Here is a 23,639-nt window from a genome sequence, read left to right as displayed (position 1 = left end):
TTATAGGTAGAGCTATGAATATCATATCTAAACTGTGAGCTTTGCTGAGTTACGAGCACCTGCAGAAGAACAGCAGGTGTGTCATTTCCCTCACCTTCCTTATGTACTCCTCATATGTCCTCAATGAGCTGAACTGGCAAACACTTCAGGGCTCTCCAAACACTCTGAACCTTTGCTTCTGATGGGGTCAAGAGACTGCAGAGGGAGAAACTCGCTGCCTCTGTCCTCACCGCGCTCTCATTTGACATCTTTCACTGTTTTTGTTTTCCGTCTCTTTCAAATATAAAGATCTTTGAGGTGTAAAAACACAAAGAGTCCTTTGATGCTCTGCTTTTCAACATATCCACTCGAGTTTTAATAAGTTGAGTGGCTGTGTGGCAACATTTGATCATCGATGTGAGAGGTAACTTGAGGTCTTTATGGCTGCATTTCAGATCATCATTGCACTCAGTTTTTATTTGACACTCAAGCATAATCTCAGGCTATCTTCTGATTTGAAATCCACAGTTGTTGTGAGTCAGACAAAGATAATGTGTGCTTCCCAGCGTCACACATCCTCCTCTGTGTTTCTGTAAGGTTTTATGGGGGTGCGTTTCCTCTTACTTTCGCTCATGGCTTTAAAATCGCTGGATACAGTAATCAGTGATGCTCAATTTGTTGGCAAGTTTCAGTCACAAAAATGTTCCCAAAGAGTAGGCAGGAAGAAGTCTTTCACAGTGTGCAGCTTTACGTCAGTGGTTGAAAATAGCCAGTGTCAGTGACCCGAGGCATCAGTAATACAGCTGTAAAAGTCCTGATGTCATAGCAAAGCTGTACTGTGGCAGGGATAAAAAGGAGAAGGATTTAATTGATCGTTATTTGTTAAATTGTATCTTTCTAATTAAAAAAAAAAAGGCAGTCATGTGACATTCTGATGCCAGCATAGACTGTATATAAAAGATGGATGTACCATCTTGACATCACCCAGTGGTCTGTGAACTGTAAAGCTGTGTTTTGGCCACGCCCATCTCATTGACTGTATTTGGACAATAAGACAATGCTGAGTTATCGGCTAATGTTAGCAAGTTTTGTTAGTAAGGTAAACTGTACAGGTGTGTCACAGACACAGACACCTGTTAATAAGTGCTTCATAACATATGCTTTGTTCCTATCACACACACACACAGCAAACCATCTTAGTTTTCAGTATGAGAGTGTCATGGCAGGCCGCCGTGCAGGCAGGAAGGAGGACCCCAAATAGCAGACTCGGGACAGGTGTAATTCATTCACTCGCTTTATTTACCCCAATCTGACAGACATTAACATGAGCTCTCCCTGGCATACACTTAACGGAGAGACGTGAAACTAACTAGACTTGACTTGAGCAAACAGACGTACATGCAGGACAGCAGAGAACAACCATCAATGACGCGACAAAGAACAAAGCAAACCCAGGGGCTTAAATACATACAGAAGGCAATGGTGGGTAACAAGAAACAGCTGGGGAACACAGGGCACAGGTGAACAGAATCTACCTAATCAACAAGGGAAGACAACTAGACAGGACACACAGGGAGTACTAAACTATCAAACTAAAACAGGAAGTAAACAAAGACATAATGCAGACTAAGCACAAACCCATAACCAACTGAAGACCCACATGAGAGAAACCAAACATACATAATCAGAGATAACCAAACATAACCAAAAGAACACAAAGCACTGGGCCACCGGCCCAGGATCATGACAGTACCCCCCCCTCAAGGGCCGGCTCCCGACGGCCGCAACGAAAAACAAAACCCCAACCAGGGTGGGAGGCGGGGGACCAGGACGGAGGGCTCGAGACAATAAGGCCAAAAGGGCAGCAAAGTCCAAAAAACGAACTAGTACAGAAACAAAAGCGGCAGCACAAGGCTGGAAAAAGAGTCCAAAAACAAAACATGAGTGACCAAACACCCCAAAGACACCATTCAGGGGGCCTGCCAAGGAAACCACAAAAGTGGCAACTCAGTCTTGGGGGCCGCCCGCGCCTCCAGCGGCGGCGGCGTGGACGTGGCGTGGCTTGAGGCCGACCGCGCTCCCAGCGGCGGCGGCAGCAACGAAGAGGAGTCACTGGAGGCCGACCGCGCTCCCAGCGGCGGCGGCGAAGAGACGAGACTGGAGGCCGACCGCGCTCCCAGCGGCGGCGGCGAAGAGACGAGACTGGAGGCCGACCGCGCTCCCAGCGGCGGCGGCGAAGAGACGAGACTGGAGGCCGACCGCGCTCCCAGCGGCGGCGGCGAAGAGACGAGACTGGAGGCCGACCGCGCTCCCAGCGGCGGCGGCGAAGAGACGAGACTGGAGGCCGACCGCGCTCCCAGCGGCGGCGGCGACGACGGCGACGAAGAGACGAGACTGGAGGCCGACCGCGCGGCATGCGGCGCCGACGAGGAGGGGTCACTGGAGGCCGACCGCGCTCCCAGCGGCGGCGGCGACGAGGAGGGGTCACTGGAGGCCGACCGCGGGGCATGCGGCGGCGGCGACGGGGAGCAGACACTGGAGGCCGACCGCGGGGCATGCGGCGGCGGAGAAGGGCGACCCCGGGCTCTGGTGGGGAACCCTCGGGTGACGTGGAGCGCTCGGACTGAGCAGAGACCCCCACCGGCTCGGACTGAGCGGGACCCCCTGGCTCAGAGCGCTCGGACTGAGCGGAGACCCCCATCGGCTCGGACTGAGCGGGACCCTCGTGCGCGGAGCGCTCGGACTGAGCGGGACCCTCTGGCGCGGAGCGCTCGGACTGAGCGGAGACCCCCATCGGCTCGGACTGAGCGGGACCCTCTGGCGCGGAGCGCTCGGACTGAGCGGGACCCCCTGGCTCGGACTGAGCGGAACTCCCTGGCTGCATTGCAGGGCGCGCAGCCGTCTCCTCCGACGACTGGGGCTGCTTTGCAGATAGATCGGGTGAGTCAGATGGTGAGGATGAGGGTGACAGGAGAGCTGACTGAGGGCGAGCTAGTGCTACAGGAGCGAACTGCGTGGAAGCAGACTGAGACTGGGAGGTGGCTGGAGCTACAGCAGACTGAGGCTGAGGGAGAGCGGCTGGCTGAGAGCTAGGGAAATCAGGCTGCGTGGAAACTGACCGAGAGCTAGGGAAATCAGGCTGCGTGGAAACTGACCGAGAGCTAGGGAAATCAGGCTGCGTGGAAACTGACCGAGAGCTAGGGAAATCAGGCTGCGTGGAAACTGACCGAGAGCTAGGGAAATCAGGCAGCGTGGAAACTGACCGAAAGCTAGGGAAATCAGGCTGCGTGGAAACTGACCGAGAGCTAGGGAAATCAGGCTGCGTGGAAACTGACCGAGAGCTAGGGAAATCAGGCTGCGTGGAAACTGACCGAGAGCTAGGGAAATCAGGCTGCGTGGAAACTGACCGAGAGCTAGGGAGATCTGGCTGCGTGGAAACTGACCGAGAGCTAGGGAAATCTGGCTGCGTGGAAACTGACCGAGAGTGAGGGAAATCAGGCTGCGTGGAAACTGACCGAGAGCTAGGGAAATCAGGCTGCGTGGAAACTGACCGAGAGCTAGGGAAATCTGGCTGCGTGGAAACTGACCGAGAGCTAGGGAAATCTGGCTGCGTGGAAACTGACCGAGAGCTAGGGAAATCTGGCTGCGTGGAAACTGACCGAGAGCTAGGGAAATCTGGCTGCGTGGAAACTGACCGAGAGTGAGGGAGAGCTGACTGAGATGGCTGGGAGTGAGCTGAGGCTGAGGCTGACTGAGACCCTGCTGCTGCAGTTAACGCTGAAAACCGATGCGAAGGCTTGGACCTGGCTGCCCCCACCCGCGGAACAGGAACGGGTGCAGAGGTCAGCCCGTCCGTGGCTGCCCCCACCCGCGGAACAGGAACGGGTGCAGAGGTCAGCCCGTCCGTGGCTGCCCCCACCCGCGGAACAGGAACGGGTGCAGAGGTCAGCCCGTCCGTGGCTGCCCCCACCCGCGGAACAGGAACGGGTGCAGAGGTCAGCCCGTCCGTGGCTGCCCCCACCCGCGGAACAGGAACGGGTGCAGAGGTCAGCCCGTCCGTGGCTGCCCCCACCCGCGGAACAGGAACGGGTGCAGAGGTCAGCCCGTCCGTGGCTGCCCCCACCCGCGGAACAGGAACGGGTGCAGAGGTCAGCCCGTCCGTGGCTGCCCCCACCCGCGGAACAGGAACGGGTGCAGAGGTCAGCCCGTCCGTGGCTGCCCCCACCCGCGGAACAGGAACGGGTGCAGAGGTCAGCCCGTCCGTGGCTGCCCCCACCCGCGGAACAGGAACGGGTGCAGAGGTCAGCCCGTCCGTGGCTGCCCCCACCCGCGGAACAGGAACGGGTGCAGAGGTCAGCCCGTCCGTGGCTGCCCCCACCCGCGGAACAGGAACGGGTGCAGAGGTCAGCCCGTCCGTGGCTGCCCCCACCCGCGGAACAGGAACGGGTGCAGAGGACAGCCCGTCCGTGGCTGCCTCCCCCCGCGAAACAGGTACGGGTGCAGAGGACAGCCCGTCCGTGGCTGCCTCCACCCGCGAAACAGGTACGGGTGCAGAGGACAGCCCGTCCGTGGCTGCCTCCACCCGCGGAACATCTCTTGCATGGAAATGGGTGTCTGCAGTCTTTTCTGTGGCCAAAGTATCAGAAGTAGTTTTATGGGTCTTTGAAGGAAAAGGGAGTTCAGTCCAACTCAGTATTCGCTCTACATAACTATGAGTTAATGGTGGTAATGAGTCCGTAAGCCAGGGGTGTTCTATTATTAGTCCATGAAGTCTGTGTGCTATGGCTTTCCCCTGCTTGTCACAGGGTTGCCGAAACCACTGAATGCACAATTCCAAAACATGTTTACAGGAGTCCTGCTTAAATCCCTCACTGGGCTGTTTACACAGTGGTTTACAACAATCTGGTTCCATTATTTTCTTTTTGGGGTGCAAAGAAACAGGCATAGACAAAGAGTCACTCACGGACATGATTAATGGTGTATGAAGCGGTGACGGCTGTGTGGAAACCTGAAGCTGTGGTGACTGACTCCGCGGCGATTCTCTCCGACGCTGCCGGGAGCTTGGCCTTCCTCCCTCAGCGGCAGGCAGCGGCGAAGCGGAAGCGCTGGGAGGCCAGGGACCCCTGTGTCCCAGGAACCGGAAAAACGACTCCTCCGGAGTCATTCCGGGCGGCGGCTCCGGCGAAAAGTCTCTTTGCTTCCTCCGGGTTCTCGTCCTCCGTGGCTGCGGCGTGGAAAACCGCGGCGTCATACCGCACGGCTCCGGGGACGAATCATGCAGCTGCTGCCAGGAATTCCCCTTCCGCCATGGCTGCGGCGCCCGCTGAGGAGGGGAGGGACCAGTGAGCGGAGTGACAGGTGAGCGAGCGGCAGGAGACAAAAAAATTCCGCCAGTGCGGATAACTCGTGGCTTAGGAGGAGGAGGTGAGTGGCGTCGCCGGGGACCGTTCCAAAAAGCAGGTCCCCCCAGCGCCAGGCGAGTGCCACTGTAGGGGTCGGAGTCTGCGGGGTCCATTCGTGGTCGCGTCATTCTGTCATGGCAGGCCGCCGTGCAGGCAGGAAGGAGGACCCCAAATAGCAGACTCGGGACAGGTGTAATTCATTCACTCGCTTTATTTACCCCAATCTGACAGACATTAACATGAGCTCTCCCTGGCATACACTTAACGGAGAGACGTGAAACTAACTAGACTTGACTTGAGCAAACAGACGTACATGCAGGACAGCAGAGAACAACCATCAATGACGCGACAAAGAACAAAGCAAACCCAGGGGCTTAAATACATACAGAAGGCAATGGTGGGTAACAAGAAACAGCTGGGGAACACAGGGCACAGGTGAACAGAATCTACCTAATCAACAAGGGAAGACAACTAGACAGGACACACAGGGAGTACTAAACTATCAAACTAAAACAGGAAGTAAACAAAGACATAATGCAGACTAAGCACAAACCCATAACCAACTGAAGACCCACATGAGAGAAACCAAACATACATAATCAGAGATAACCAAACATAACCAAAAGAACACAAAGCACTGGGCCACCGGCCCAGGATCATGACAGAGAGATGCTGCTTAGGCTGTTGTTAGGTGTGCTTCTGTCCTGAGACCCAGTGCATTGGTTGCAGAGTACCTCTAAGGGTACTGCACAACATTAAGATAATTAGAGGTAATTTAAAAGTGTAATTTGTCTGATTTTCTCTCTCAGTTCATGCTTATCTTATTTTCATACCGGCTCACTCTCTCATTTGCTGCCCATGTCTTCCTGCCGCTGCCTGTAAAAATGCAATACTGAGGATCTGTGGAATGTGTCAGTATAGAGGCCAAGTGTGTGTGTGTGTGTGTGTGTGTGTGTGTGTGTGTGTGTGTGTGTGTGTGTGTGTGTGTGCGCTTTCATCCCCTGTGGAAGGCCGACGGTTCCTGTGCTTAGGCTTTACTGTGGAATTTGGTTACTTAGGGTGTGTGTGTTCATCATCACATGCATTCAGTCTGCCTTCTCACCCCATTGGCTCATTTCTGACCAATGGTGTTGCAGCAGGAAGTACAAGCCCCCAACAGCTGGTCCACCAAGAAAATACAAGGGCGAGTCAAAGACTGTTACATGCAAGGAAATATTAATAAAGCTGCTTTGACTGGAGTCTTTCCTGATTGGCCAAATCTTTATTACATCTTTATTATTTATATAAAAAAAAATACAGTGTTTCTATTTTATAACAGTAAACCAAAGCAAACAATAACTATTAGATTATGCAAATTTTGCCCTTCCTTTTACTGATTTGATGCATTCTTGTTAAGATGAATCTTTAAATGTTAAGATTTCCATTTTCATAAAATATTTGCTGCTCAGTTACAGCAGCTTAGCTGCAGACGGTCAGACTTTCTTTTTGGAGAAACTGTGACAGTTTATTCTTGCATTTTAATCGTCTCTGCAGACCTGCTGCAGCTACTTTCCTTCTGTCTTTGCATCTTTTGTACTCACCAGGTAACAAACTCACAGAAAGATACTTATGCTAAGCTAGTCACTTGGATCAGCACAGCCCCATAACCATTTATACTGGCGCTCACTGTAACACTGTAATATGTGTCACCACTCGAAAAATAACCTCAGCATCAGTGCTGGTAAAGGAGCTGAAGAAGCTGAAACAGGAAGCGAATTGTCAAACTTTTCAAAAACAACATCTCCGCACGGCGCACAACAGCAGGTGTGACATCACTTTAGGTGTGTGCTGCTTAACTAGGTGTTACTGTAGCTTTGGCACAGGAACAGCTTCAGAAACAGGGCTGAAATATTGTGAGCAGAGACCTCTCAGGTTAAACGGGTGAAATCTGCAGTCAGTGGCTGGACTTGTGTTAAGTGTTTTGCAGACCGTTGTGTTTGTGTGACCAAAAGGAGAAAGGTGTGAGAAAGAAGAGCAAGAAAGAGTTGAATTCATATGGAGCTGTGATTACTGCATTAATGGATTTGGAAAAAAAAATTATAATATTTTTGAGAGTCTTTGAAAAACAGATAATTTGTTTCTGTTTTTACTGTAAACAGCTGTTAATCATCAGCGATCGGTGACGTTTGCAGGCTGAAAATCGGTTTTCTCATACAGTGACACAGCCTTGATGCTATGATACATCTATAGGTCTCTAACCAATCAAAAATAAGACCAGAAAAGTTAAGAATAAATTGAGAAGGTTCAAGTCCAGATGGGGCTTTGTTACTTCTAATCCTCCTCTGTGTAACCCCAACAAATTATGTCATATTTGTCTATAGTAACGCTTCTCTCTTCCTCTCTCCGTCCATCCTCTGCATGAGATGTTCCACTCATAGCTGCTCTCCAGGTCTACACACACACACACACACACACACACACACACACACACACACACACACACACACACACACACACACACACACACAGACACAGCTGCTCGGCTCTCTCAGGAGACTCTCAGCTGTCATTTGCTCTCATTTACCGGCCGCAAAGATCGACACTTTTATTTTTTACTATTGATCATGAAGACACGCGCACACACACACACACACACACACACACACACACACACACACACACACACACACACACACACACACACACACACACACACACACACATTGCTGGACTCACAAACTCTGTGTACGTTGATGCATCAGCAGTGACATCTCACAGTTTGTGTCCGTTTTATTCATTTTGCACAGTCAGCGTGTCAGGATCATCCAGTGTGACGTGATGCGCTGGAGCTGCTGGGCTCCTTTAGTTCCAGTTGTGGAGAGTTGTCCTCTGTTTTTGTGATTCATTTTTATATTAATGGCAGTAAGGTAATTCAGAAATGCTGGGAAGTTATAGTGCAGCAGAACAACAGCTGTGAGACAGCTGAGGGGACATTGTTATAGAGAGACCGAGTCTCAAAAGTCAGTTGGGTTGCCACAAGATCAGTACAGCACCAATGAAATGAAACCTTTTATAGAAATTAAACTAATTGTAATGATGTTCGTTGTGTCTTTGCTTTCAGTAGATTGCCAATGCATCTGAGCACGTTGATGTTTGCATGTCGTTTAAAGCACAGAGTGCTAAAGTGCAGCCTCACAGCTGCCGGTGTGGCCGCAGACACCGTGCTAATGTTAAATACTCCTATTAGGATTATTCCTTATTCTGTTATAGCTCCTAAAAAAAATGAAGCACTGAGAAGAAAGCCGGTGTGCTCGCTGTTTTGTGTGGGTACATTTGGTTGTGAAAATGATTTGATTGATTCATGCAGCAGCCGACTCTGTTTATTTAACAAGTTTTCGGCAGGGAGCTACTCTCTGTCTGTGACGTTGACTCTCTCTCCCTTCTGATGTGTCTAACATCAAACAGTATGCTGACACACACGCGCGCGCGCACACATACACACATGCACACACAAGAATTGCAAGCGAGGTACAACAGCTGGTAACAGACACAGAACAGAACTGAGCTGTCACATCTACACTGCAGAGCTGACACACACACACACACACACACACACACACACACACACACACACACACACACACACACACACACACACACACACACACACACACACACATTTACACACAGACATCCACACAAAACACTACTAAAACTTTAGTACAAACACACACACAGGCACACACACACATACTGACATACATATTCCAACAACTGATGCTAATAATTCTCACACACACACACACACACACACACACACACACACACACACACACACACACACACACACACACACACACACACACACACACACACACACACATATATATTTATATATACATATGAGCAATCCAGTCTTGATCTCTGAGCTGTGGAAAAGCCAGCTGATATTTTTCATGTGTTTCCTTCATCAGAGCTCGGCTCTGCAGGTCTTCTCTCGGATTCTTATCTGTGACAGATGAATCAACAACTTCCTGAAGCCCACAGACCTTGAACCTCCTTTAAATGAGAATGATTTGCAGTCCAGGCCTTGGACATTTCAAACGATATTTTTTCTTTTGTATGACTTTAAAAGTAAAAGCACAGAAGCAGCAAAACCTCAGCCGAGCGTTAGCCACACCGAGGTTATAGACACAGCTCAGCGAAGCACCTGCAGAGGGATATACACAATATTTTTCCAGAAAATCAGACATATTAAAAGCTGGGAACTGGAGCCAGTTTTCCCTGGAATCCCAGGAAACAAGCATGTTTCTTTTAATTAATAACGCCCGCTAAGCCCCCGGCATTTAGAGCAGCACTGAATACAACAAGGAGAAACATGCATACATGTGTTCACAATATGACTTTTATGGATCATTCTGATCATTATTAAGGCAAAAATTAATATAAGCCACAATTTACATCCGGCATGCTGTGTGAGGACAGTATTATTGCTGCTCCACATACCTACTCTGATAACAAATCAATAAATTATAGCCTATGCTAGTAAAATCAATGATCACCCACCTAGAGCTTGAAGGATATATATATATATATATATATATATATATATATATATATATATATATATATATATATATATATATATATATATATATAAAAGCCTTTAGGCTTATATATTCATCCTGGTTTTGTGACGCTTTGATGGGCTTTCCTGTGGAATTCTGTCATGCTGAGACCGCTTGTTGACCCTCCTGAACGTCTGCATCAGCACCTCCAATCTAACAAAGTGCTTCCAGGTGAAGATGGTGGCAGACATTGTGTTTTAGCTTGATGTGGGAGCTCCCTGTGCTTGGCTAACTTTGGTAATGGTGCTACTGTATGTTATGTTTTATATCCTTTTATATCCTGTATTTCTCACTCTCCATCTGTCTGTATTTTCTTTTCTTTTGTGGCGTTTTAATGGATTCTTTTCCAAAGAGGAAAACAACAGGAAGTGTGAATCAGGGAGAAGAAGCTCATTTATTAAAAGTCAAAGAGGCCCATCGAGGATCCGAGCCCCAAGAGATTTTTAGAGAGTTTAAAAAAGCCAATTATTCCATTAACTAACTATACTATTAACTATTATAATAGTGAAAACAGATTAAATGGATATATTTATTTCCACCCTCACAGGAGCCATATTGCTGTCGTGCAGCCATATTAAGTTTTCTTTCAAGTGCCTCGTATCCCACACGTTTTCGTGCATCATTAGGGCTTAATTTCTCCTTAATGGACGAATATGTAAAAGTGTCCACAATTAATGCTTTTGAGAAGTTTAGCGTTTGAAGCAACTGCGTATGGAAATGAATCATCATCTTCACATTCATGGAGGAACTCCCTTCAACGCGGTTTTCCCGAAGTTGCGTTTAGCGGACGTTAGAGGAGCTTCGGCCCCGAATTGTGTTTGATTGGGAGATGAGAACATCCGTTCTCCGAGCTCTGTTTCTGTGTCTGTTTGCTCCTGGTTATAAAAAGTCTCCAGAGCTGCAAAGTAAAGGCAGCTGGGACTGAGGCACGATGGGAGTGATCAGTTCAAGATGGCACTGCAGGGAAGCCTATTTTTCATTTTCATCTCTCTTTTCATCTCTAAATATAAACCTGTCTCTCCATCCATCATTTATCCTTTTCCAGTCTCCTCCTCTTTCTTCCTCCATGATCCCCTCCTTCCATTCTCCTCCTCTAATTTTTTTTTCCTTTCTTCACATTTTTCTTGCTTTAATCTCTTCCATTCCTCTTCTCTTTATTCTGTCTTTCTCTGTCTTCCCCTTTTCCCCTCCTCGTCTTTCTTCCTGGATTTCTGCTCTTTGTCATGTTCTCTTTTTCCTTGTGACTTTTCCTTTCCTACTCTTATTTCTTCCTCATCCACCTTTTTCTTTCCTCCTTGCTTATGCATTTTTTTCCATCCCTTTCTTCCTTCTTCCTTGTCCCATCTATCTTACCTTTGTCACTCCTGCCTTTCTTATTGTGTCCTCCATCATTCCTTCCTTGGCATCCTTCCTTTTCCTTTCTTCCTTTTCCTTTATCCTGTTTGCTCTCTTCCCTACTTGTTTGTCACTTGTCATCAACTTTGAGCCTTCTTCCTTCCTTTCCCCTCAGTTCTTCTGTCATTTCTCGTTCTTTTCTTCCTCTGTAACCTCCTGCCTTCTGTAATTTTTCCTCTCATACCAAACTTTCCTTCTCTCACTCTCTCTGTCCTCTCCTTTTAACTCTCCTACTTTCTTGTAAAATCCTTCCTTTGAGATTCCTTTCTCTGCTTTCTCACTGTAAGCTGTCTCTTACCTCTTTCCTTCCCTCTCTCTCCTTCATCCTTAACTCCCCCCCCCCATCCCCCCGTAATTGCATTCAGGAAGCTGCCAGATATTGTGAGGTGTAATGTGCTGTCTGATTCCTCTCTAAGTGTTCTTAAATGATCACTATTTATTTGTCAAGCCAAGCGTTGAACGCTAATTAAGGAGAAATGCTTTGAACTGCTTCACGTGTGTGTGTGTGTGTGTGTGTGTGTGTGTGTGTGTGTGTGTGTGTGTGTGTTTGAGTGAAAGTGTGTGCTATTGGCTGTTTGGAGCAGTTAGAAGATGGAGGAAATTGTCATTTGCGAGTGGATCCCTCGCTGCTTCCAGCACTACTGCAGAAGTGTGTGTGTGTGTGTGTGTGTGTTATCGGTCCCTCAGGTTTTTCTTGGTCCAGCATCATTTTAAATGACACACTCTTCTGCCTTTATATTATTGGATGTTTCGCTGTGTACTTGTGTTGTCATGGCAGTCCCGCTCGTTCTGCTTCTTGGATGCAGTTGGCTTTTCAAACTTGTAATTAATTTCCATCCTCGTGGCCTGTGTTGCATTAATTGTGCAACAAAGAAGGTTAAACGTCTGATCCTAGCAGAGGTAGCATTTCACTCAAAGGGACTGAACCGGTAAATCCGACCCTGATGCACCTTAAAAGTTCAGTTGTATCGTATATAAATCCTTGAAGTTGTTATTCCAAACAATGGGTTTCTTCATATATGAAAAATTACAGACAGAAGAGAAACTTGTCCAAGGACTCAGTCATAACCTGAATACCAGTTAACCACGTGCTTACTAGCATATGTAGACTTAAGGCCATAGTCACACTGGGCTTGCAACTGGTCAGCAACATGCTGGTCAGCACTGGTCTCTAGGGAAAAATGTGTATTCCTGACCAGCTGCCGAGTGCAGTGGTAAAGCACAGCTTTTACTTTGAAGGTGAATCTTTCCTTTTTGTGTCGCACTTTCAAGTTTCACTGCCGCTCAGCAAGGAGTTGATTTGTGGAAAAGTTGGTATCTTTAATGCAAACTCCAGCTGACTGCAGCAATGTGCTAACAACCAATCACATGGAGGTTTTTGGTGCAGCACCCTCTTTGCAACCAGTTTCACCCAGTGACAGGGAGCAACCTCCAGCAACCACTCGCCAGCCGGTTGGAGAGTGCACATTGCCAATGGGGTCGCCGACTGGTCTCTATGCCTGAGAGACTCCGAGCAGTTATATTGTTTTTCTGGCTACATTTTTACTCACTGCTGCCTCATTTTTCACTCTAATATAAACCTAATCTAAGACTGACTTCTAACTTGCTCCACTGTATTCTCTGATTGACCCACGCAGCCCAGAACGTTTATCCTCATTACCAGCAGCACCGAACGGTCTTTAACCTGCCGGTTCCTCAGAGTGCGTGATGTCTTTGAGAGCAACATCCAGCGCTCTTTAGGCCTGTCCACTATGCCAGTATGGCATATAAAACTAAAATTGTACACGGCTGTAGCATATCATCGCACCATTACCTCTGTGTTCAGCCACATTAAGGATATCATTTAAAGAAAAGCTTGAAATGGGAAACCAGAATGAGGAAAAACACTTCTTCCACAACCAGCAGCCACTTCACTTTGCAGCTCTTTGAAGAGAGATGTAGAGCTGCAGGATACACCAACACTCCCTCTCAGCTGTCAGCCTGAAGCAGTCAACCACTGACATAAAGAACAAAAATAACATTTATACTTTTTGTCCTTTAAAAAAGCCATTTCTTTCTATCATATCCAGCAGATGGCATGAAACAATTCATCACATAAAAAATTAACACATCATTGAAGACATTCACTGATAATGTTGTTTTAAGCTCACAAAGAAAGAAGAAAATCATGCAGAAATGTTTTGGAGTCTGCTTCTTTTACTGTCTTTTTTCTTCCTCCTGTCAATCAAAGTTTTAATTAATGTATTTCTTTTAAAGCTCACTGCATATTATACTGTTTGTGTATTATATATATATATGATATGTGTGTGTACTAACTGAATGTTTCAATTACCACAGGAACCGCTATCACCTTCACCTTCCTCATCCTCTGTAGCTCTTCTCTGAACCTTTGGTATTTCTAGAGCTTCTTCTTAATGTTGCCATCACTTGGTGTTGCTACATCTACCACTACAGCCTTCTTCCTCTGCTTGTCCACCGCTACAATGTCCGGTTGGTTAGCCATCACCAGTTTGTCCATCTGTACCTGGAAGTCCCACAGGACCTCAGCTCGGTCATTCTCAGCCACCCTTGGGGCCGTGGCCCATTTTGAAGTAGACCTTGTGAGGGACCAGGATCCTGGTTTAGCAATGAGTTGATTACTTTAGGAATACTTAGTTGAACTCACTCTGCTGCAGTGCTACAAAAAGTGCCCTTCATAGTGCAGTGGTGCAACTGATACTGTTGACCACAGTTACAGAAGAACCAAACACCAAACAACAACTGGTTACATTTGAACATTGTCTCTTCAATTGCAGAAGAAGAAGGAAAAAAAAGAAAAGGGCAGCATGGTGGTGTGGTGGTTACCACCATTGCCTCACAGCGACCCACCGGCCAGCTGGGCCTTTCTCTGTGGACTTTATATGTTTTCCCTGTTTCTCCGTGGGTTCTCTCCGGGTACTCTGGCTTCCTCCCACCGTCCAAAGACATGCAAATGAGGTTCATTGGTGACTCTAAATTGGCCACAGGTTTGTCTCTCTGTGCTAGCCCTGTGATAGATTGGCAACCTGTTCCAGCCTAGATGCAATCCTGGGATGGATGGATGGATGGATGGATGGATGGATGGATGGAAAAAGAAAGGAACAGCTGGTAAAAGCCATTCCAGGGTAACAGATCCACTTTTAGCTTTGCTGGGTAAACTTTAGTCTCGGTGTGCAGATATGTGCAGATGACTGTGCAGAATCTGTAAAAAAAAAAGATTGATGGTACCAGAATCTTTCCAGTTTAGGTTTGATTTCTATTGATGAATCACATCATAACAAGCTTTGGCTGCATTCTAATGAACAGTTCATGTGGAGAGTAAAAGCGGGAACACATCTGGTGAAATGCAATCTCAAAACCACTGCTTATCATCTGAAGACGATTTAACTTTCTGAGTTCGTAAATCAGGACCTGCGTTTGGGACGGCGAGCCTTGGCCTGGAGATGAAATGTCCGTAATAATGGCTGCGCTCTGTGATTGGGTACGCTTGAAGAAAGACTACTTGTTTATTTCATTGGAACCTGAAATAACTTCCCAAAGAGCTGCTGCTAATCATTTGCATATTTCCCACACTTGAATGTTTCAGATCGTCAAACTAATTTTAATGTTATAAATACAAAGTACAGTTTTTAAAGGGAACATACCTGCCCTATGTGAGCATGAGAAATATGCAGAAGATATCCGGAGGAGTGAAAATCCTGTAAATATTTGCTCTGTGTGCACAGCTTCATGTGCTATGCTAGTTTTCTCCTGTGTGGGTTAATCCGTCCGTGTTGATGACACCGTAAAGTTTGAAGTTTGATTTATTGATTAATAAATGCTAGCAGTAAATCAAAAAGTAATATAAACTATATAATGTCACCATCGAGTTAATTAATATGCAGCATATGCCACTTAAAGTCCACATAAGATCAATCAAAAATTCCCATAAAGCAGTAAATGTTCCGAACGTTCTCCCGCTCCGGAGCACGTGCTGCTTGTAATCCGGGATGTGCGGTTTGTGACGGGCGCCGTTTCTTTATTATTTGAGTCGTTTAACGGCTCAAACTACGAGCTGCCGGTAGCTGCGCTCTCACACGTGAGCGTCCGGTTTGATTCCACTTGTCTCTGCTGGTTTTACTGTCTGTGGTAGCAGCCTGAGGGCCCCTCTCCCTCAGGAGTGTGTGTGCATGTCTGTCTTTGTGTATACACATGTGTGTGTCAGCTGGAGCGAAGCTGGCGTACAGGTGCGCCGCTGCCTCGCCAGCACTTCCTGGTAATTAATGACTTCTTCCTGCCTCCCTCGCTCCTCTCTCTCTCTCTCTGTCTGTCTCTCATGGTTGCGATGGTGGAAATTGATGACATGTGAGCGTTTGCTTTTTCAGTCGCACGAGGACGGAGTGGTCGAGTGGGAGAGGGAGCGATTGAGGAGAGAGATAGGAAGCACTTGTATTTATGAGAAACGTCGAGCTTGTTGAAGCAAGTCGGCCATCCATCATGCCAGCTACTTTGTTCCCTGTTTTTGTTCCTCCCTCGCTCTTTGCCTTCTTTTATTCATCTTCTTCTCCCATCATGTCCTCTCTTTCCATTTCCTTTTGTCGCTCGCTTTCCTCTTCTGCATTTCAGCCCTGTTTCTCTCTTTCCGCCCGTGTCTATGCATCTTCCTCTCCCTTTCTCCCTCTCTCTCTGGTAATCTATCTTAGTTAATATCGTCTCTGCGAGCAGCTGGGTACCGGAGCCCAGTCAGCTCTGCGAGAAACAGAGCCCTGCGTGTGTGTTGTAGACACACACACACACACACACACACACACACACACACACACACACACACACACACACACACACACACACACACACACACACACACAAATAGAGAAAGATAATGACAGAGAGAAAACATGATAATGTAGAAAGTAAAACAGAAGCAGCAGAATGAGCGGGGAGGAGTGAACCTGACGATTATATCAGGAGGGTACAGCTGGGATGATAACGCTATGAAGATAAATCCCTGTAGGTGAGCGGGGAGCCGTGGGTAACTGTAGGTCACAGAGGAGCCCACGCAAGCGCCGCACAAATGTCAAGTGAGCTGATTGGTCCAACGAATTGCTCATCGGTGTGCCTATTGGTACACTGTAATTTTACGAGTGTTTCATTCAGGTTTCAAAAAGGGGAAATCTTGCAGTTTTTAGCTCGAGCATTAACATCAGTACATGCATCACTTTAATCCAGGCTGAAGTATATCAGCTGTTGTTGGATGGACTGCAATGACATGCGGTCAAAATATTCCCATTTTCCAGAAGCTATGATCTCGTGGTTTTCATAATTCTCCGATTTGTCCTTTCAGTTTTAATTAGTTTCAGTTTGCTTTCCGAGTACATGCCTCCTAATCTCTGATCCAACTATTAGCATCCAACAGCACTAAATTAAAATGGTAAATATTATACCTACCAAACATCAGCACGCATCATCACTGCACAGCGTTTAGCCCATCCTGCTACTTTGTGTCATTGTCAGACAGACTGGCTAAATTCACCTGAATGTTCTTAAAAAAGGGAAGGTTTTGTTTGTTTTTTACAAAAAATGGCAGAAGAAAGAAAATCTTCTACTGATGGTGAAATTTTATTACTAGTTACTGTCCATATAGGGTCACCTAGATGAGCTTGAAAAGCTTTATATTAGTAGTGCCGTTGTAGTAATCACTGAAAGCATTTTTTAAAATCTGAAACAACTATCAACATGAGGTTTATACGCTCTGACCAAAGAGCTACTGGAGGAGCACGTGAATGCACATTGAATTGGCTGAATTCTGATATTTTTAGGCCAAAGTGCAGAAACAGAGGGAGGTATTACCTCTCTTTAACTGTGGCTGCTTCATATTAAGGGACATGTCATGGTTGTTCATTGGAAATTAGGCCGAATCACCTTGGGTCTGTTAAGGTCTCATTTCTTAAAATAATGCTCGTATGTTGGGTTTGGTTTATCCCGGGACGGTCACAGATGTTTATATCTGCTCAGTGAACCAAAGTCACAGACTCGGTTACCCTGTACGTTTGAATAGATCTGTGTTTGTCCGCTTACTTTTGTAACTTTATTCTGTCCACGTGAATCCTATTATAATAGGATTAAAAAACACACTTTCTGAGTATTTTCCCATTGTGAGGAGTTCTGAGATTCAGCGGGAATCCACAGAAAATAACCCCGACACTCTGAAGTGGGTTTATGTGAACAAACATCATCATATATGTGCAAAAATGCAAGACGTGAAACAGGTTAAAATTCTTAGAGTAAAAAATCAGCAGCAGACACAATATAAACTTGTTGTATCATTAAAGTAAAGACGTTACTCTGTAATGTGAGACAGACCAGCTTTATAAAAAATGAGATGAATAAAATTTAAATGCTAAAATCGCTGGTGCTTCTTTTTTCTGAGGCAGAAATGTTTTCCATTGAAATTTCACCTTCACCAAGGGGTCAAAGGTCACAATATTGCAACTTTTTCTCATGTTCTCACACAAGTCACTTCACACCAGAGTGCTGGACCACACCTTGGCCTCTGAATCCGCTGCGAGCAGATAAACGGTGACGAGACGCGGACGGCGAGACAAACGCGCGTTTACTCTCTCCTCCCGCTTGTCTAGTTGCCGGGGCGACCGGCCGGCCTGGCTCGATGCTCGAATACGAGGAGAGAAAGAAAGAAAAGAAAGAAAAGCGACCACAATCAATGAGACCCTTTTTGTTTTAGTGGGAACCTCCTTTTACCCCCCGACGACACGCACACACACACACACACACACACACACACAGAAACACACTGGATGACTGAAATGGTGTGTGACTGTGTGCCTTTGTGTCTGACTCCCTCTGCCTCTCTGTGTGTGTGACTGACTTTATTTAAGACAAGGGCCCTTTTGTTTTAAGCTGGAGAATGGCTCCAAGACCGAGGCTGGCCCTGTAATTGGCCTACTTAGGCCCTGCTTAGCATGAGAAAAGCCTTCCTTGGCCCAGCAGTGCCAAGCTAACTCTTGTTTTCAGCCGCCGGACTCGCTGATCAGAATTCAGAATAGGGCCGAAAAACACCACCCCCCCTCCAACTCTAAACACACTCCTCCACCCTCTACTTTAAATACACTGCACACTAATTACTTAACGAGAAAGCTGGGGGGGGGGTGTCTCTACACTTTAACGGTGGAGTCCATTTAAAGGAGGAGGAGGAGGGGAGGCAGGTTCTTTTTTCACCTCCTTCCTCCTCATTTACTTTTTGTCCCACTTTCAAAAAGTAAAAGAAAGAGAAAGAAAAATGACCCTCTCCTCCATCCTCCTCTCTGCCTTTTATTCCCGAGCTCTCTCCTCTCCGGATCGGCCCAGATGCCACTTGTTGCTGCCGAAATCATTGAACTTAATTAGCGGGACAATGTGTGAGCGGTTTGCTAAGTTTGAGCCGTAAACAGAGTCGCAGCTTTAGAGAGAGGACAGGAGGAGAAGGAGAAGTTAGACTGAGAGGAGAAGTTAGGGGAGCGTCTCCAGGCTGGGCAGCATGGGGCTGCACTCATGGAGGTAAATACCACCACTAACCGCCGTGGCCTTTGTCTTAATCAGCTCGGTTTGAGGTGTCTCAGGTAGGCTTTGTCTCCAGGAGGCGTCTTGAGAATCCAAAGATGGACGTTTATTTGTCTTTCTGCAGCTGAACTTTTAGCATCGGTCATGTGATTGTAGAAAACTATGCATTTAGCATATTTACTTGTTACTCGAGGTATTATTTATATTTTGTGTATTTTAAAGTGTTAACATTACAGCTGGATTTTTATTTTTCCTTTTTTTACCTTAAATTATTGTTTCTTAATATTGGCATAAATGAACTTCCATATATCTATATTATACCATGCATACTATTACTTTCTTCTTAACTTACATCCTACTAATTATCCTAATATTGACTTTTTTGTAGTGATACACAGATTCATAAACAGGAACTGATGTTTTGGTTGTATTTCAGCAGTCATTGAGGATAATGACTGGAAACTTTGCCACATAGAGGACTTAAAATGATCCTAATTGTGGGGGGATTGAAATTTTCATGGGATGAACACAAAATCCGTCAAAGCCAAACTGAAGGTGCCGCTTTGTTTTCTTTGGGCGCTTTTTTTTATGATGTAGCAGTATTACATGCACATCTTCTGCATTTGATTTCAGCATTGAATGAATCAGTGAACAGGAGTGCTCTCATTTCAATGTGGCATGAACTCTGTTCTCTTATTTGAGCTTCAGTGTTCTCAAACAGTCCAGCTGTTTCATCATGTTAGCCTTCAGGGTTGTGATCTTTAACCCTGAATGAGGTGAGGTCGCTGTGCTGGAACCCAGAGTCATTTTGACTGCTGCATTGGAAATGCGTTTCCTCAGAGACTCCAAGCCTGTTATTGCTGTGACGTTTGCTCTGGAGGTTTTTAGCCTGAAGATGAGGATAAGTTGATGTTTGTGTTCCATAATTTGTGGGTCTACAGAGCAGAAGGTTGCTCCTTTTGACATTACAGTTGTTTGTATCTTAGCAGCTTCACATTGTTGTTTTTTTTAAATAAATAACCGAGAGTTTAACAAGCCGATATATTCTGATTCTGTTCTGTGATGTTTCAGGTATTTCTGCAAACAGTATTTTTGATACACACATTCAGATCCACTAACGTTGTTTTTTGTTTGTTTGTTTGTTTTTTTACAAATAACTCCAAAATACTGTGAATTATCTATATTAATGCCTTTGAGATGATTTCCCCCCCCCCCCCCCTTCTTGCTCCAAATGGCTTCTCAGGCGATTGCAAGGTTACAGAGAAATTCCAACATTTCAGTGAGTTTGGGGAGATTTGTGGCTTTCATTCCAGGCGACCTCCACATTTCAGTGGCCAGTACTGGATACCTAATGTTTTGTTCTGCTGGATACCTCCCATGTTCTGTTTTGTTGTTCCACTAAACACCAAAAAAAAAAAAATTCCAAACTTACTTTGAATATTTCCAATAATTTGTAGTATTTTTGTCAAGACGTTGAAGTTTGGAAGCGTTCAAACATCCTGAAATTCAGTTGCCATTTTTCTGATTTTCTCAAACATTTTTCGCTGACTTTTTCAAAGGATGATGGTAGAAGACTGACTTTGCATTATTTTATATTAATTTGCAGCTAAAAATCATCCCCAGTAGACTGACTGTAAACTTCATTTTGATTAACTTAAAAGAAGAAAATCAAGTTACATCAAATACATTTGTGAAGATTTGTATCTATTTTTTGTCTCTGGTACTTTTTCCTGTATTAGAGCCTTCATAACCATTATTTTCATCTCTATTCACGGGTCCACAAGGTCACATGATTCTTCTTGATGATGAGTTAGATTAACTCTCTCTCTCTCTCTCTCTGTATTCTCGTCTCTGTGTGTCTCGGTGTGTCTCGGTGTCTCTCGACCAGTCCATACTGGGTGGCGAGTTGGGCTTGGGGAGTCCCGGCGCGGCGTCGCCCACTAAGCCTGCCGGTCAGTACTACCAGCACTACGGCTCCAACCCGCGGAGGAGAGCGCTGCATATGGACGCCATGGGTGAGAGGCCGCACACAGACACACAATATATTTCTTATAGACATTCACATCATCACAGTAGCTCCTTTTTTTAATCACAACAATGAAAAGAAGAGCTGAAGAGCATGAAGAAGGAAACTATTAAACATGTTAAACTAAGCAGTTAGAGGCTCAGGGCCAGTTTATTAGCTAGCTAAAGTTAGTGTAGTCCAGTACAGTATCCTACAGCACAAATACCTCTTCATCTTCACATGATCCTGTAGTGCATCAGGGTCCTGCAGCGTGCAGGCTCTTTAACCCACAGTAAGCCAGTGTCACTGCTGTTTCCTGCTAATAGAAGCTCAACTATCACTGCTTTTGTTGTGGTTACCTGCAGTTTAAAAGTGTCCATAATGCAGAGCAGAGCTCCATCTGAGGTGTGTTTCAGTGGAAACCTGTCAGCCAATCAGAAACCAGAATCCTTTGCTGCTTTTATTGATGACCAATGAATATTTTATATATGAGATTAAGAAGCAGATTAAGTTGCTAAATATACAAACACAAATATTTCTTTGTGTTTTTGCTATGTCATACAAAAGTCAGCTGGGTACATTTTTACACTCATTTAGTGACTCATCATTTAGGTGTGTTGTAAGGTTAAGGTTGTGTTACATTGTGTTGGGACAGCCATCTGTCCAAAGAGGCTAAAAATGAGCATGACTAAGGTTTCATGGTGCTACTGTGGTGGATGGACTGTTGTTGGAGATTTTTGGCTCCCACAGCAAATAAAAATCCTAAATTATGGTATTTTTAAACTTCGTGACATTTTACTGGTAGCAATAACCTGATGTGCAGTTGCACTGTGTAGCTGAAACGTTGGATGTTGTACTTTGTAGCCATTTGTTGATGGTTTTGCATAAGAAGAGTCTCAATAATGATGTTTTCCTTGGCTGTAAAATTATCTTAAAACCATAAAAAGGTAACATTCTGAAATTTAACGATAAAATAAACTGTGACCTTAAATTTTGGACGTTTGCTCTCAGAGGTTTTAAGGCCTGAACGTTTTAATTCTTCGAGCTCATTATTAGACTAAAAAAGAAGGCAGGATATCACTAATCACCTGCCTTCATTCACACCTGCAGCGATGTGAGTGAACTGTTTTAACCTGGACACTTTAGACAGTGTGTGTGTGTGTGTGTGTGTGTGTGTGCATTTTCAAAGAGGTGTTTAAGAGCAGAAAAATGCTGGGAAGCCTTTTAAAAGCAGGACAATAGTGGCTGTGGTGTAGCCTTGGTAGCGTTAGCCTTGAGAGGACACACACACACACACACACACACACACACACACACACACACACACACACACACACACACACACACACACACACACCTCCAGACCAATTTCCAAAGAAGATGCTCTTTAATTTTTCCATCAAAGTCTCACCTTCCAGGTTAATAGACCGCTTCGTCGCTCCCCTTGAGAGAAACCCTGAAAAATAATATAAACATGTCAAAAGCTGCACTCCCCTGATTTTATAAAAGCAAAGAGGGGGAAAAATTTGACCCTGTTTTTTTGTGTGTGTCCTGTCTTTGTGTTTTCTGCATCTTATTGTGTTTTCCTTGTTTGCACTGAAAGCTTCCTTTGTAAACATATCGGCCTCGCTTGTTCCTCTTTGGCTCATCGATTAAATTCAAATTAAAAAAAAAAAAAAGCTTATTTTAAAATACAAATAAAAGCCACTTTGTCTGGTAAACCCTCATCTATTGTTTTATTGCTTTGTTTTTTTTCCTCTTTCAGAAATTCAGACAAAAAAAGTGCGGAAGGTCCCTCCCGGCTTGCCGTCCTCGGTAAGTGATAACGTGCTCTTTTTTTGTGCCGTCTCAAATACGATTTCCGAGCTGTTGTTGCTTTGAGGCCGCTCCTGCTGCTTGTAATCAGCGAGCTGGTTTTGTGTCAGTAAAGGGTAAAATAAGCGTCGCCTGGCTTTGTGAATCTGTGATGATGATGATGATGAGATGATGGCGTTGGAGCCGAGCTGGACACAAACAGCTGTTGGCTTTTTTTGTTGTCGGTTCCTGTTTTTTTGTTAAATTTCTATTCATAAATAGTTATTTTAAGCAATTTGATGTCGGGTAGCTTTAAAAAAAAAACAACAGGAGATGATGCCTGAAATTTTCATGAACATGTAAGAACAGTCTGTCTAAGGAGCCTGTTTCTGGACTTGCTTTGTTCCCCTTTGTTAAGAATAAATGGATCCGTTTGTGGCGTTTCGATCCAAAGAGCTGCCGGATGGAGTTTTTCAGCAGGTTTGAAAGGGGCAGAAGTCCTAAAAGAAACTCCAAACTTGCTGGAAAAAGAAAAACCAGCACATCAGCTGGCTTTGGAAGTTTGTGGAAAGGAAGACGCCGTCAGAGCCGAGCTGGACACAAACAGCTGTCGGCTTTTTGTCGCGCGTTCCTGTGTTTTGTTTTTGTTTTGTTTGTTTTTTTTTCTTTTTAGAAATCAAAAGCAGAAGAGTTTCATTTATGAATAAATAATCTGACAAAGGAAACAAAGACTCTGCTTGCCTGCATTTAGAAATGGAAGCTGGACGCAGAGTTTGGAAAACAAATAAGCTGTTTTTTAACTTTGTACCAGTTTCTCCAAAATATTGATTAGTTAGTGTGAAGAACAACAAGCAGGAGCATTCATCCATTTGGGGAAAAACAGATCCTCAGTCAGTTCCCTGA

General features: G+C 45.5%; 1 protein-coding gene across 3 annotated transcripts in view; it reads left to right on the top strand.

Moving 5' to 3' along the window:
• Positions 1-23,639, top strand: part of tcf4 (transcription factor 4) — a 226,498-nt gene that overhangs the window by 101,799 nt on the left and 101,060 nt on the right. For all 3 annotated transcript variants that reach the window (XM_030743169.1, XM_030743166.1, XM_030743170.1), the window contains 2 exons: positions 20,826-20,952; positions 22,708-22,757. In XM_030743169.1, the coding sequence (XP_030599029.1) occupies positions 20,826-20,952; positions 22,708-22,757 (177 nt within the window). The remainder of the gene's footprint in view (positions 1-20,825; positions 20,953-22,707; positions 22,758-23,639) is intronic.

The sequence above is a fragment of the Archocentrus centrarchus genome, chromosome 12 (assembly GCF_007364275.1).
Source record: "Archocentrus centrarchus isolate MPI-CPG fArcCen1 chromosome 12, fArcCen1, whole genome shotgun sequence".
Classification (NCBI taxonomy): domain Eukaryota; kingdom Metazoa; phylum Chordata; class Actinopteri; order Cichliformes; family Cichlidae; genus Archocentrus; species Archocentrus centrarchus.
This window is presented reverse-complemented; position numbering and strand designations above follow the sequence as displayed.